This window comes from Austrofundulus limnaeus, unplaced genomic scaffold (assembly GCF_001266775.1).
Source record: "Austrofundulus limnaeus strain Quisiro unplaced genomic scaffold, Austrofundulus_limnaeus-1.0 Scaffold1011, whole genome shotgun sequence".
Lineage (NCBI taxonomy): Eukaryota > Metazoa > Chordata > Actinopteri > Cyprinodontiformes > Rivulidae > Austrofundulus > Austrofundulus limnaeus.
This window is the reverse complement of record NW_013953413.1, coordinates 11,784-27,613: the sequence shown is the minus strand read 5'-3', so window position 1 is coordinate 27,613 and position 15,830 is coordinate 11,784. Positions and strand designations below refer to the sequence as shown.

Here is a 15,830-nt window from a genome sequence, read left to right as displayed (position 1 = left end):
AGAGACGAAACGTTTCATTAAAGAAGAACCCGTCCAGAAGACCTACACAATTTTTTTCTTTTTGATTTTTTACCTGGATTACTGAGATGCATCAGGACATTCCAAACTTTTGTTTCTACTCATCAGTGGATTAAACGTAATTTGTTCCCATCTTTTATGAATCCAGATAAATTGTCTTATCCAATATGAGCAGGTTGAGGGACTGGTGATGGATTGCTGCATGTTTTATGATCATTAACAATCGGCTCTGGTTTGTTGGGTAAATGATCAGAGACAACAGACTGTCAGGCAGCTGCTTATTCTTTGACAGGTTGTTGTTTTAACCAACGTGGCGTTGATGCAAACATGTTTCATTGTGATGTGGATCACAAGACGAGTTACCTTCCACAGTCCCCTCCAACGTCTGCATACGGGTTGGCGATGCACGTTCCGCCATCGTCCTCCTCCGTTTGTGCAACGCTCTGTTCTCCTTCCGTTTTCTCGCTCTCCTCCTTGTCCTCCTTCTCCTCCCTCTCATCAATGATCTTCCTCTCTTGGCTGAGTGAGCGTCTGACGTGCAGGACCTCRTGCGGCGACTGTGTGCAGTCCAGACTCTTGGCTTCGATGCGGGCCTCGCGGTGACGGTGGCGCCTGTGCCGGGCCCCTTCCTCCGGCCCCTGGCTGGGCCTGAACTTCCGAGCCATCCTGTGTCTGCCCCCACCTGCCGTCCGGTGGTTCGCGCCCGCTGGCTTCTCCTCACTCTTGTTGACAACAGGATCGGCTGCCGGGGGCTCGGGCATGGGAATGGAGATGGACATGGGGGGCTCAGGTAGGGGCATCCCAACCGACATGGGTGACTCAGGCAGGTGAGCCGGACTGGCCTCTGGGGTAAGCCCAGGGGCATGGTGGGGGATGGTCGGCGTCTCGGCAGTTTCCTCTGTCGGGCTGCTGAACAGCTCCTCTCTGCTCGCCATCTGTCTGCGTTTTCGTAGCTGGTTGGCCCTCTGCTCCCACACCGACATGTTAACTTTCCTCCTCCTCTCGCGGCGGTTCGCAAAAGGTTTCGAGCCATGAGGAGGCTGCTCTTCTGCAGCCCCCGTTGGACCATCAGGTTCATCTGGAAAGGTGGGTCTCCCTCTATGAATGGCTCGTTTCCTGTACAGGTAAGGTCTTCTTCTGCCACTAAAAAACCACAATATAACAGACATCAGAGTGGGGCAGCAATACATACACATTTAAAGTTCGGGTGACAAGAAACACAAAGACAAGTGCTCAGTTAGCAATCCAGTTAAATAAATAAAATAAAGGTTGCAAGAAAAGGGCAGACCTTTTCTATGAATTAGTTGATTAGTGACAGAAAATATTCCCATGGAAAAAAATGTGCAAAACCACATCCAAAAAGAATTAAAAAAAGACAAATAATACTACCTAAAGATAAAGGACAGTTAAAAAGTAAAAGAGGAGAACATAGCCCACAAGAACAAAAGGAAAAGTGTGGGATTAAAGTGCAAACGTCGTGTTTACATCTACAAAATAATCTCATAAATCCAGGTAGGGAAAAAAATCAAGACAAATTCGGTGACAGAGACGCATTCAGTTATACTTACTGAGGTTCAGATTCTTTTGGTGTCCATGTAATCAATGAGTGATTATTTGAAAACAAGACATTAGTGATTTACAACATACACAGAACTTTGGTTGTGGCACAGAACAAAATGTGACCTGGGAAGCAGAAGGGACAGAAAACATCATTTAAAAACCAAAATGTCACTGAAACAAGAACTCCATCTTAAGACAGTAAACAGTAAATCTCTTTGAAATCCAGGTTCAGAGCTGAGAGAAGTTGCCTGAACACAACATTTTGTTCAGTGCCACATAACAAGAATATAACAAGACAACGTGATGGAGCCAGAAAAATTCACATCAAATCTGTATATCTTAGCTGCAACACGAGACTTACATTCATATATGCAACAGACAAATGATACATTCAGGGTCCGAACTGGGATGACCTCAATATAATATTTTCCTGTTTTTTTTAAACATTTTACCTAATTTAAAATAAAAATGAATACTTCACATTGCAAACTATAGACATTTACTAAACTCTATCCATTTAAAATAAACTTACAAGGACTTTTTTTGTTTCTGTTTAACTCTAAGTTAGAGAGGAAAACAGTAGACAAATATTAGCATTTAATTTGATAAAATGTGCTTATTAAAATTGTTTCAATACAGCATACCTAAGTCATAAACCAGTTAACTTTTGCCCACTTGAGGGTGTCCTAGTCTTTTTTTCTCTGCTCAKTTTGCCTGACACACGCAGCAGGACAGGAGGAAACACAGTTTAACTCAGATTATTCAACAGTTGTGGAGTTTTGAGAGAGTTGCTAAAAAGTAACGCAAAGCAGGTGCATTAAAGGTGTCAAATCCACAAACTCTTCGGTTTTKCTGCTACTTTTGGTGGGAGCAAAAACGACCCAAAGAAACAGAGACACAGAGGCAAAAACTAAGCTGGAACTAGAAGTAAAACGTATAAAAAAAAAATCAAAATTTCTCAAAAAAAATCTCCACTAGCAGACACTAACAAAACATACAAGAGCTGAACACGAGTAAATCTGGAAAAAACTCCAACAAAACCTGAAGAAATTTTCAGAATGGATCTAAAAACTGTAGAAGCTGACAATTCATCCACCTACAACCATAGAATATAATTTATCTTAATACCCTGAGATCCTTTATTTAACAATCCTTTGGATGTTTCACAATTTATTTAAAATCGTGGCTTAGCTGAAATGACACACCAGCTTTACTTCTTATTTTTTTGTAACAACGGCATATCAAATCCATCAGATTCACACCGAGCAGAGAAAACRAACATATTCTGACACCCCACCCTTCCCAACAACTACTGAACCCTAACCAACACCTCCAGCCCTCCTCTTCTCCAGTTAAAGGAAAGCTGCCAGGCCACTGGAAGGAGCAGGGACTCATCCTCCTCTCATTAAGAAAATCAGCTGTCCAGAATGAATCACAGGTTGAAGCAGTTACAGAAGGAGTTACAGCCACGCACACGAAACAAGCTTTCATGAATCACGCTTTTCAAATCAGCCACTTCTGTTAATATTCCTCATTTGTTTTCCATTCGCAGCTGCAGAACACACAAATAAATGGGTTTCAAACTTTTACCAGATGTGTGTGACAACTTCTCCTCAGAGCAGCGGCAGCTATAGTTTCAAACATTAATCATCTTGGCCTATTTATTCGCACACATTCAAGGAAATGTCTAACAATCTTCATATACTTGATGCTCACATAATTAATATTTCAAGTAGTTAGATTAGTTTCTTCATTTGCTCTGAAAATAAAAGGGGAGTCTGATGAACTGTGACTTTTTTTTCTTATTTTTCTCAAGAGGGCTGGAGCAATTAGTTGTATCTCATTTTCAAAAGGTCATTTTGTCAGATGTCAGCCAGGAACTTACTCTGATATCAGGCCGTCTCTTCCTCTCGCATATCTCTGATTGAAGAACTCTTCTTCCTCCTCTTCATCCTGAGAAAACAAGCCCCATATGCAATGAAGTGTCCATTTGAAACCAGATGTATTGTTAATGCTGTTGTTGTGGGGTCTCCACAGTAAAGGGCTCAAACCTGCAACTTCAGGATTACAAGGCTGTGGCACTGACTACCAAGCTACCACAGCCTACCAAACAAATCTAATGTAAAATGGCATTTTCTGCATAAACTGGTATGATAAATAATAATAATAATAATAAAACAATTTAAAACCTTTGTCAGTTCCTGCGCATTGGCCAGATTATCCACAGCGATGGCCAAGAAGACGTTGAGCAGAGTGTCTGTCATGAATCAGCTTAAGGACAAATCTGAACAAAAACTGAAAATTGAGTACAGTATATACTGTATAGATCTCTCATAAATTTTAAAGTATCATTTTCAAGGTTTCTGAGTTTTTTTGTCTTGAAGATTTTCTGGCACAAATTGGTTAATTCAAAAAGCAAGTATAGCTGCACTCCATTTCTAGGACAAAGTTTTACATTAAATGGGACAYATGCTTTTAAATCCTTCCTTTTCCCATTTAAATCATTCATTTGGTGTCTATGTAAGGTGGAACTGCAATGCTTTGGTCTGAATTCCTCATTATAACTCTACAAGCATAGGTTTAGAGTAACAAAGTACATTTACTTTGTTACAGTACTTAAGTGGTTTTTTTTTTTTGAGGATTTGTAATTTTACCAATTTTTTAAATAGCTACTTTTACTTTCATTTCGTCACATTTACTTCTTTACTTGAAAATGTAACACGTAGTTACTTGTTACAAGACTAAATATGTTCGAACTCATCATGAAAGAAGGTGTTTCTGCACCCTAAAAAAATTAAGTGTTGAATTTACTCAACAAAGTCATGTCAACTGGTTCCACTCAGTCTAGTTGAGTAAATTGAGCAACAAATATACATATATTGCTCAATTTACCCAACCTTGCTTATTGGAACCAGTTTGGTTCAGTAAATTCAACAGTTTATTTCTTCAAAAGTGTGTAAAAGCGCTTTTGTTTTTACTTTCCCATTTTTTGTGAACAGTTTTATGACTTTTGCTTGAGTAGTTTTCTCATCAGTCAAATTTATTTTTACTAAAGTGTTTTTCTGTTCATGTAATTTTACTTTTAGTTTTTTTTTTTCCAAGTACTTTATAGACCTATGTCTACAATCCCCTCTTTCACCGCTGGTGTGTCTCAGAGCAACTCGTTTTGGTGCTGTCTCTTTAAATTCAAATGGATACTTCGCACTACATCCTGTGTTTGGCCCTTTTTATAGTACAGAAATATTTTGTTTTGAAACTGATTTCGATAATGGAAGACTTATCCATCCAGTCTAACATGTCAAAGCCAGAGACTGACCCAGAGCCAGAGGAGAATGAAGATGATGAACCTGTAAAACTGCAGATTTGAGAACTTGGTAAGCCAGAAGTCYGTGACCTTGTTTAGCAGTTCAGAAGCAAATACTGTGATGTCATTGTTCAAAAAAATGTAACACGGAATAGAGAAAGCTGTACTTTTTGAAAAATATGATCCATACAAAATATAAAGATATCAACGCAGTTTTGGGAGAAACTGAATTCTAATTTTCTGCACTCCTACAGACTCCAAGTGCACAACAAAATGCATTTAATGGCTAAAAAAGTGGATCTTGTTTATATCCCCTTTAAAAACATCAATCAGATAAATAGTCTAATAGTCTGGACATGATTGGTAATTCTTTTATCTCATCTGCAACAGCATTAGCAAGAAGAGTGAGTAGGGCCCACTTTGCGATATTTTACTGATCACGGTTATATAATTCTGCATGTGGGGTTTGCTTGTAATGGACTATTCGAAGGCTGAGATTTTACTGCTTTTATTAGAATACTTTCCAAACTAATGGCATGTTGCGGTTATATCAGAGCACTCTGACCACTTCTGAGGTCAACAAGGATACAGTTACCGAACAGAGTGAGCACGATAAAGTAGATGGACGACCACATGCCGTACTGAACGCCACCCTGCGAGCGAATCCCATCGTACATTACCTCATTCCAGTCCTCACCAGTCAAAATCTGCAGGCAATTAAAAGGCACGGAATAATTAGAAATAATTACATTGCTCACATTAAAAATACACCAAACGGAAGATGAGCCCCCTGTCTGCCAACAATGGAGTATTAAAACCGAGTGGCAAGATAATAACTGGTACGCGTGCTGATCAAAACAGTCTTTTTCACAGTTGCAGTTGGGTTGGAGCAGATCTGATGCGGGCTCGTTCACGTTTCCCTTGTCTGATATTCATGTGCGCATATGTGTGCTAGGGTGTGTGGGATGATCGCGGAGGCAGGGGGCGGAGAGCGATTGAGCAGAGTTGTTTAATCTGCGCCTGGGGTGAGAAATATCCCAGGGTGCAATGTKTCATGGCGAGCAGGCAGTATGAGGGGAATCTGTAGGAGCCAAACCTGAAACACTGTCATGATGGCAGCTGGAAACGTGTCAAAGTTGGTGGGAGTATAATCTTCAAAGATGAACCTAAAGGGGAAGACGATAAGAGACCAGGGTCAGATATGACCAAGGAAGAATAGGAGGAAGTAGGAGAGGAGGAGGAGGATGCAGAGAGCTATTTTCATCTGGACATATCGCATCATCTCGTCTTCAAAGAGGCCCCGGAGCAAAATGTTGTTCCGTTTTGCAGCGAGCACTCCAAATCTCCAGCTGTAATGAAATCATAGGATACAATTTATGGCTATTAGCTGACAGATACGTATGTCAGTACACACCTCCCTCCAAACAGCTGCATCCCGAGCAGAGCAAACACCACCGTGAAGAGGAAGAGGAGGAAAAGTAGGCTGATGATGGACTTCATGGAGCTCATTAGGGAAACAACCAAGTTCCTGAGAGAGGCCCAGTACCTGACAAAAAAAAAACAAAACAAAACAAAAATAAAACAATATAACAACACTTTCAATCTATCTACATCAGTTGGACATTTTACATGGTTTTGTCCAGCTGCAACACTCACTTGGTGATTTTGAAAATCCTCAGAAGTCTCAGCGCCCGCAGCACGCTGATACCGAACGACATCCCAGGCCTGAAGAAACCCCAAACAACTTCAAAGATGCTGCCAACAATAACCTTAAAAACAAAAACAATACAAACAGGAGAACATCACACAACTCATCTTGACATGAGTATGTTTATCCTAGCCTTTTAGGTTTAATTATTTTTTTATATTACTTTTGTTGTCAGAATAAGAGGTGATGGATCTCACCCCACAGTCAAAGCAGTTGAAAGATGAGTGGAAGTAGAGTCGGAAACCCAGACCGTACATTTTCAAAAACATCTCAGCCAGAAACAGCCCCAGGAAAACAAACTCTGCATAGTCTGTGGAGCAGAAAGAAAATCAAAGGCGGTCGCGTCGAAAAGCAGAACGATGAGATGAGATCACAGATAAACACATTTATTAAACATGATCAAAAAAAAAACATTGTCGGCAATAACGCACAGAGGAAGACCGTGAGCCAGTCGGGCTGGTCGTGGTGCACGATGGCCACGCAGATGGTGTTGAGAGCCACCAGACTGAGCACCATCAAGTAGAAGGTGTCGGTCTTTACCATGCGGCGGATGGAGATGCGTAACATGCGCTCTTTACGTCGCAGGTAGGCAGCGGGKCCACGGCGGCCGCTACGGAAGTTCATCCTCGATCTAGACATGCCTGGGAGAGGAAGAGCCAGAGTCAGCTGGTAAACTGCAACAATTTAAAGGCTGAAAATTACAGACTTGGTTGTTTTGTAAGTGAAATATAAAGCATGTTAGTGACTAAATTGCTCAGCATCAGGTGAGATTCCGCAATGGAAATGTCACCAGTGGGAGCTCTTTGTTAGAATATAATGAGGCCAGCACCATAAAAGAAACAAAACTGGAAAATTATCCCAGCTGAGCTCAAATGATTATTACAAACAAACTGTGACGTGATTTTCTTTATCACTCAGTACATTTAAACTAATATGACCAAATAATAATAAACCACAGTTAAGAGTGTTTAAACAGTAAACCTACCACATCGCATGTGCGTGTTGTCTGAGTCCAGAAAAAGGCACGATTGCAATCAGGATATTTAACACACTGTAACAAACTGTGCTATAWTAAACAGCTGCATGTTTGGTAAGAAATGACACTATGAGTCTTCTAAGACAACAGTTTATATTTGTTTAGTCGGCCTGAGTGCCTCCACAATGTGTGGGAATTATCTTTCCATAATTAATAATCATTTTAGTGAACAACTCTGCAATTTCTGATAAAAYTAGATGGAAAATACATTTAAAAATGCAGCCAGATTGAAAATAAAATAAAGATTTTTCGGGTAAAAAAAAACGATAGCCATGTGATGTGAGTATCAGTCACATGGAGGCRGGGCTTAAAAGCCTGAATTTTGCCTGAAACTCTCAGACTGAAGAAGTCTCTTGGAGGAGAGACGAAACGTTTCATTAGAGAAGAACCCGTCCAGAAGACCTATACAATTTTTTTCTTTTTGATTTTTTACCTGGATTACAGAGATGCATCAGGAAATTTTTGGGGTAGCATTTTTTTTACTTGATAGGTCTTACAGATTTATACCTCAGACGACAGAACAATTGTCTTATCCGCAAATAGGTGAACTATGTTCAAAAMATTATCTTTACTTACCATTATGAAGAGGTATAAACAGTATAAGAATAAGTAAGTAAAAGTAAAAATTCCTTAACTGAAAATTACTTAATGAATTTCACAGATAAGAAATACTTAAACAAAAGTCATAAAACTGCTTGCAATAATCAGAAAAGTAAAAGTACTTTTATACACAGTCAAAAAAAGGAAGGGTTGAATTTACTGTAAATTTACAGTAAGAGGTCTTCTATAAAGACAAARTGTAATTAATTAGATTAAAACTTTTTTTTTCACTTACTTGCAGTGGACATGTCTGTAAATTTGTCGCTCCCTGGTGCTCCTCTCCGTGCACCCGTCTTCTTGCTCGCTCTCTTCAGCACTAAAAGACATTTTTCCAGAACTCAAATTGGTTTGTTTGTTGCTCATTACTATATATCACAACAGACAAGAAAAAAACATGCTTTAATTATYTCTTTGTTATAACAACTCTTCTTGGCAATAAATTTAATACTGTTGAAATGATCATTAATTTCCCTTTTAAATGGGGCCACATATGTAAGGATCATGCAATTGTGGGATAAGCAGTAGAGCTGAGGGTGTGGGTTGCACACATTAAAAAATAGCTAAATTTTCTCTGTAAAACATCATTTKTTGCTGTTGTTATTGACACTTGTTTTGAGATTCTGATCTCCCCATTTGCTGCCAAACAGATGCCTGGTATAAGATTTACTGCCAAGAAGAATTGTTACAACAAAGAAATATTCTGCCAAACACACTTACTTTTTGTGCTAAATATAGAAACTTTATATCAAATTTTCCTTTTTTTAAAGTTTTAACTAAGTTTTCTACAATTGGGAGCTAAAACATATTTTATTTAAATTTAAATGAAGGATTATATTTAGGCCTGGCCAGTTACCAAGACCATTGCTTTGTTTTTTGTTTAGTCTTGGTCAATGAGTCTCAGTTGGTAATCTAATATTGATTAACCATCATTTTATGGTCATCTTCAGTTTAGCAGTTTGTGAACATGCGCACAGTAAAATAGACAACAAAGAGACCATACGAAGCAATAAGCAGATGTTTTCTTGAACATGTGAGCTTACCATCTAATGGTGATCTCCCTGAACTTTTATTCTCCTCTGCCAGCATCACTTCCTCTGTTTGTAAAACAGTAAAATGGCAGGTTACACGCAAAGCACGAGTCAAACCATCAGATGTGGAAATGTACAGTCTTCAGGGTTGAACAGTTTAGGATGTCTGCAAACATTTACAGGATCTGATGTAAGCTCTGTTTTGAGAGGTCAACATGACCTTGTGTGAAGCCTGATTTCTCATTCTCTCATATATTCTCGCAATATCAGTCTCTCTTTCCTCCTCCTTCATCCCACACGCTCCCACACTCATGCACACATGAAAATGCACATCGTCTCTCTTTCTCTCTCTTCTCCACGCGCGCACACATGCATGTTAACAGCGGAGAGCGCGCGTGCATACGTTCATGCGCGCACATTTAAATCCGTGAGTCAGTATCACCTTTTTCTCACCCTCTGCTTGCGTGGGAGACTGGTGATGTAGATTTCCATTGCAGCTCTGCATGTTTTTGTGCCTCTCTGCTACTCTACCAAAGATCCCAAACTCCTAACGGTGTCTGCAGCAGAGCCGCCGCTAACCGAAGCGGAACAAAGAAGTAGCTTTGTTTTTAATTCCGTATCAAGAACTTGCTGGTAAAACCAAATTAAAAGATTTTTGGTAATAAGCTTAAAATGATTGGTAATGAAAGCAGCCAGCAGCTCTGTCCAAAAATTTCCGAACATTGCCCAAAACCGCCTACGAAAGATTACTAATGAACTTGAATGTTGTTTGTTAAATCTGTACAAAATAAATGTAAAAACACAACTTGTGGCTACATGGTGGCTAAATGCTTTCATGACTTAACTAACAACATGACAAGGACTGCTCACCAACTCAGACCTCAATTAGTAGTTATTGGACTGTTTAGTAAAATATATAAAGTTACATATAATGAACCAAAGCTGTAAGGTAAAGACAGGACCGGCCTGTGGCATAGACAGTAAAGGCAAATGCTAAAGGGGCCGTCCATCTGGGGGAAACAAATGGGTGACAAAAATATTTATGAAGGTAACTTGTTCTGCAGGTGTCTCAGCCTGCTCTGTAACTACATGTACATATGGTGCATGATTAACGTATCATATGACACAGTACTGGTGCTCAGTGTGTAAATAGAAAACAAAATAAGAATAATGGAAGCTTCAGTTATGATCTCAGATAAAGCTCAGGTTGGTCTGGTTTTCAGTGTCCTACTTTCATAAAATACTGATTTTATGCAGTTTTATGTTTTTCACTGAGCTGAAAAATGCATAATTTTGAATAAATATTTTAAAACATTTTCCGGGGGAGGATACCCCTGCCCCCCCCAGAACTGCTTCACTCCACAGCTGCTTGTAAACATGAAGGTGTTCCTCACTGATGTCAGCAAATATTGGTAGGTATGAGGCAAACTTCTGGTATCCTGTTTCAAATTAATTATATTGTTAGCTGTTTTAATTGGAGGACCGGGTTTCTAAAGACCAAAAAAAAAAAGTTAAAGATCAAACAATTTTTTTTTGGTTGGCAGTGGGTTTTAGAAAACTGCACAAGGGGCATCGCTTAAAATTTTGCCTTGTGTGACAAATTGGCTAAGGTCAACCCTGGGTAAAACCCCAGATCATTCACTGCAATAAACCACATAAAGTTGTTCAGCTGCTCAGTACCTGCCCTGTCTATCCAGGCTCTGTATCCATTCAGTTCTCTCTCCACCTGCTGCTGTCGACGTAACTTCATGAAGGCTCTCCTGTTCTCCACCCTCTCCCTTTCTTTGGCAAATTCTCTGAAAAGAGAACCATGAAAGCAATGGTTCTACCCTATAATTCAGTCACCAAGACAGAAAAAGGTCACATAAAGTGACAAACTTACCCAGACAGGACTCCCAAAACCAGGTTCAAGACAAAGAATGAGCCAATAATGATGAGAGGGATGAAGTACATCCAGTTCCACGTAACACCCAGTGCGTCGTTGGTCTGCATTTCATTACATATACATCAATAAATATGTATCAGAGTTCAGAGTGATTCATTTTGATTCATTATCCGATCATGTCAGCTCACATTATAGAGCACAGCTGTCCATCCCTCCATGGTGATGCACTGGAAGACGGTGAGAACAGCGAACAGGATGTTGTCGAACTGCGTGATGCCGTCATTGGGCCCGATCCAGGTGTCGTTGCAGTCGTACTTTTCCGGACACTTCCTCACTCCGCACGCAAATGCCAGCTCCGATGAGTCAACAGTCTCATTATCTGCGGAAATGAGATGCAACGGTCACGTGTGTTCATAATTCCTACATATGTGAGCCAACTGCAGATGGTTGTACCTTCTGTGAGTGTCACCAGAAATACAACTACAAAACTATACAAAGGTCAAGTAAATCRCAAGAAGGAGGCAAAGTGCAAAAATTCTGCTATGCCAGTGCTTATGGGTCTAAAGGTTTGCATTTTCCTAAAAAGGTTTGAGAACATCAGTAACAATGTGGAATCTGTCCACAGAATGTGAGGCTAACACCAGCAGATGGTAACATCAGACAGAAAACTAGCGAGTGGAGGTTGTAAAGAATCCATCTCATTGTATACCTGCTCACTTGTTTAAAACCACAAATTTCCTTTTTTTCACACTTTAGTTGTGTAAAAATGAATAAAGTGTTTGTTTTAAATGTTTTAAATGCACTGGCGGGTGGATTTTGCTAGCTGCGGACAGACACAATGTTTATGTTAAACTGAGTGTTGTGTTGTTTACTGTACTGCTATGAGAAACAAAGTTGACAGTTTTAAGCTCTGGGAACAATTTTTAACAACTAAATACACAATGAACAGTTGCAAACATTAAGTATTCTGTCGTCCTCCCCCACTGAAAGTGTTTTTTTTTTTGTTACCTCACATTCACAGTCCAGAGTTTAACACATGAAGTGGTTGTAGCAGAAATATATATTTTTTAGATTTAAGGCAAGAAAAACTTTTTTCTTGTATATTTAACAGAACTAGTATTGAGTCAAGTTGAACTGTGCAGATGTTTTACATCAAAAGTGAGTGAGTGCAGGGTGCCTACTGAAAACATACACCAAGACTTGCAGCTGTAATTGCAAATGAAGACAAAAGACTGTCATTTTTTTCACTTTTCTCTTTTTAAAAAAAATACCAACACTAMTTTTTGTTGCTCTTTTACATAAAATCCCAGGTGACTGTATTGTACGCTGTCTGTCCGGTGACTTTGGATAAAAAATATATCTTGTGAGCATGTGATAATAGTGTGTGGCCACAAGATTTTTTTTTCCTACGTCAGTGGGTTCCGTAGCATTGCTACAAAATCTGGAAAAATTTAAAGAGAAAAAAAATACTTTTTTCAGTGCATTTTATTTTCATCAAACAAAGCTTTTCTGCACTTCTGAGTTTAGGAAATGTTCATAAAAGTACGATTTAATACAATAGCGAGCTGATTTTCAACCGCCACATATGAAGGAGAGTAGTTATATTCAGTGATTGATTTTTTATTGAACTAGCTCCATTAAAAAACAAATACATTTACTTTTTTACCCTAATACCTCTGAACAGCTTCAAACTCAAGAAAACAACACAAAATAAAAGGTCTGATAGATGTAATTTTTCCCTGCTCTGATTATTTTTAAAAGGTTTGTGTCGTATTTCATCTTAGGGTAGGCCAATGACAGTAAATACTATGGTGTGGCGCCTGATTACAGAGCAGTTGTTGACTAATTAAGCAGCAGCTAAATCAGCCAGCATCGACTCTAATAATACCTCTGAGCTCGCTGCTGCCGCTGGAGTCCACAGAGCCCTCAAACAAAGATATTCACACCCTCTCTTTGAGAAAATTGAGTAAACCACATGTTTAGCACAGCTGCTGGAGAATTGTTCACAGTCAGTCATAAATAATCCAAAAAACACTGGGAGTTTGAAGGAGGCGCACTTCACGCTCATTCCTTTAATTGGCTAAAAAAAATACTTTATTTAAATTGTTCTAATAGACATGTCTGTTTTCCTGTTTCCAGGTTTGAAGGAAAAAAAAACAAAGAGCTCTTACCGAGGATGTCGTCCGATGGCTGGCAGGTGTGGTGAAGCTTCCCGCTGTAGAACTCCAGACCGATGATGGCGAACATGAGGATGGCGAAGAACAAGAGGAGGCCAATCTGGAGCAGCGGGATCATAGCCTTCATGATGGACTTCAGCACAATCTGCAGGCCTGAAGGGAGAAGTAAAGATAAAAGGATGAAAAAAAAATAGGAACCCACTGTAATAATCAACCTACGGTTTCATTCTAACACATTTTTATCCCTGACATTTTTATTGGCTCTGATATAAAAAGCACAACCTTACATAAATTCCACTTTATTTGATATGATTTTGATAGATTTAAAAAGGTCRTAGTCAGAAACTTTCAACTTTGCAGTAACGAGAATAGCGCCAAGAAAAGCAAAATGCAGTCGTAGAATTGCAGACTGAATAATAAGCTGTAATTACATCTGAAAGGACTTGTAATCGCACAGCACAGATGAAGTGAAAAGTGCTCAGGGAAGCCTATAGAAGCTCTCATAGTGCAGAAGTTTTCTTTAACTTTTCAAGGAAGTGAACTATTTAGTGTGTCTTTACCACAGGAACTGCTGACTAAAGAACTGAAATTCTGAAAATAATTCTCATCTACTTAAAATAAATCACAGATTAAGGAGCCAAAATCCAGTTTTCTTGAAGAAATGTTAYGGACTCAATCACCAACAGCTGTAAAGGGCATTATTTACTGACATGTTTCAGTTTAAATCGACTCAAAACAAATCTCTAAAACTTCTCCCATGCATGTCTGTTTTTATACCGACACACGTTCAGAAACAACAGCTGGTAGTTAGAGGGCCCTAAATGACTCACTGGGGATCCCAGAGACGAGCTTGAGAGGTCTCAGAACTCGCACTGCCCTCAGGGTCCGGAGGTCGACTGGGATGTTCATGTGGGAACCAGCAGTGGCCAGGATCCTGTTTGAAACACACAAATTATTTATGTGCATTAATGAGATATTATGCCAAAATTGAACACCTGCTAACAGGAAAGGTGGGTCATAGTGGAACAGCCTATGTCTATTGGTGTGCGTGTTTATTGGCAAATCTTATGAACCAGTGAATGTATTTTAACTGAATTCTCTGGAATAAAATCTGAATGTATGTATACAGATTGGGAATCATTTTGATTCAAAAACAGCCACCACATCTAATGAGCCATAGCAAACACAGAATTGGCTATACCTCAGTCAGTATTGATCCGAAATTTTGTGCGGTTGTAGTTGAAAGTAGGAGTGTCCCAATCCCAGTTTTGAATATGAGTAATTCAATTTGAGTACTCGTAGATACCGAGTACCATACTAGCATAAACATAAAATGACTTTTAAAATATACAGCTTTCCTTTCCTTATAGGCTTACAGCCCATCTGACTGTATCAAATCAAATATACAGCATGTTATACGGTAGCAAATTTTAAAAATAAAACCATTTTCCTTTCAATGTGTGTAACTTTCTGAAACATGTAAATGAAACTTTTCACTTAAACTGTAAATTGTACCACATTCAATGGAATGTTGATACCAGAAAGGTGGTTTTGATACTGACGTTGGTATTGGTTTTGAGAGTTGGGGCATTTTGGATGAGTACTTGTAAAAGTACTGGTATTGAGCCTGATACTARTAGTACCAGTATTAGGACACCACAAGATGTAAGTCATCACCAACACGTACTCTGAGTGCTAATAGATGATGTGAGATCTTTATTCTTTCTTTTGGCGTACACGCATTCCTTCAATAAATTTTTATTGATATTAAATTTGTTTAATGCATTAACCGTGGTCACTTTTCAGTTCAACTTAAAATAAATCAATTTGGGTAAAAAAAATATACAAGAGCAACAAATCCACAAGAAAATAAATTTTGGTACAAACTTTCTTGAGATTTACAGTTTTGTGTTGTGTCTGAAAAATCACAAAGAAAAGCCGGGAACAAATGGTACTGCCCAACAGATTTTGGAAACGAATCATTCATGTGGGGGAAAAAAAGACAAATAATGAACTGATTTCAGGACACGCAGACATCTGTGCAGACCGTGACTGGTACAGTATATTCATTTAATGTACCAGACTCACATGCTGAGAGACAAAGCATGCGCAGCCGCACACACCTGGCAGGCATTTCTACTCACATCTACCCACACACACATTGATGTTCCTCCACCTACACGCCTAAACACTGAAAAACAACCAACGAGCTGCATCCTACAACAGAAACCACATCTGGCATTTTTCTTTTACAAGATGGGAATTTGTTGCTATTTTCAATTACAAAACAGATCCTGATGGGTCCATAACTGCATAAATTCTACTAAAATTAAGCCGTAAAATGATAATTTTTATCTAGAGCACATTTTAAAGTTTAAACACTAATCTTCAACTTAAAAATGGTAATTTATCCAAAACAGAACAGATTTGTTTACATTTTATTTAACTGTACACGTGCAGATGCAAACATATACATTTATTAAATCTCAATTTTGAGCAGTGTGTGTGTGTGTG

General features: G+C 39.0%; 1 protein-coding gene across 1 annotated transcript in view; it reads right to left on the bottom strand.

Moving 5' to 3' along the window:
- The window catches only part of LOC106533741 (voltage-dependent R-type calcium channel subunit alpha-1E), a gene marked incomplete at both ends in the record, with an annotated part of 28,811 nt that overhangs the window by 3,102 nt on the left and 9,879 nt on the right, over nucleotides 1–15,830 (bottom strand). The window contains 16 exon segments of the mRNA XM_014030171.1: nucleotides 382–1,161; nucleotides 3,464–3,531; nucleotides 3,768–3,835; nucleotides 5,472–5,589; nucleotides 5,979–6,048; nucleotides 6,297–6,428; nucleotides 6,539–6,651; nucleotides 6,788–6,900; nucleotides 7,022–7,231; nucleotides 8,462–8,542; nucleotides 9,267–9,320; nucleotides 10,935–11,050; nucleotides 11,137–11,240; nucleotides 11,328–11,518; nucleotides 13,311–13,469; nucleotides 14,147–14,250. Of these exon segments, the coding sequence (XP_013885625.1) occupies nucleotides 382–1,161; nucleotides 3,464–3,531; nucleotides 3,768–3,835; nucleotides 5,472–5,589; nucleotides 5,979–6,048; nucleotides 6,297–6,428; nucleotides 6,539–6,651; nucleotides 6,788–6,900; nucleotides 7,022–7,231; nucleotides 8,462–8,542; nucleotides 9,267–9,320; nucleotides 10,935–11,050; nucleotides 11,137–11,240; nucleotides 11,328–11,518; nucleotides 13,311–13,469; nucleotides 14,147–14,250 (2,481 nt within the window).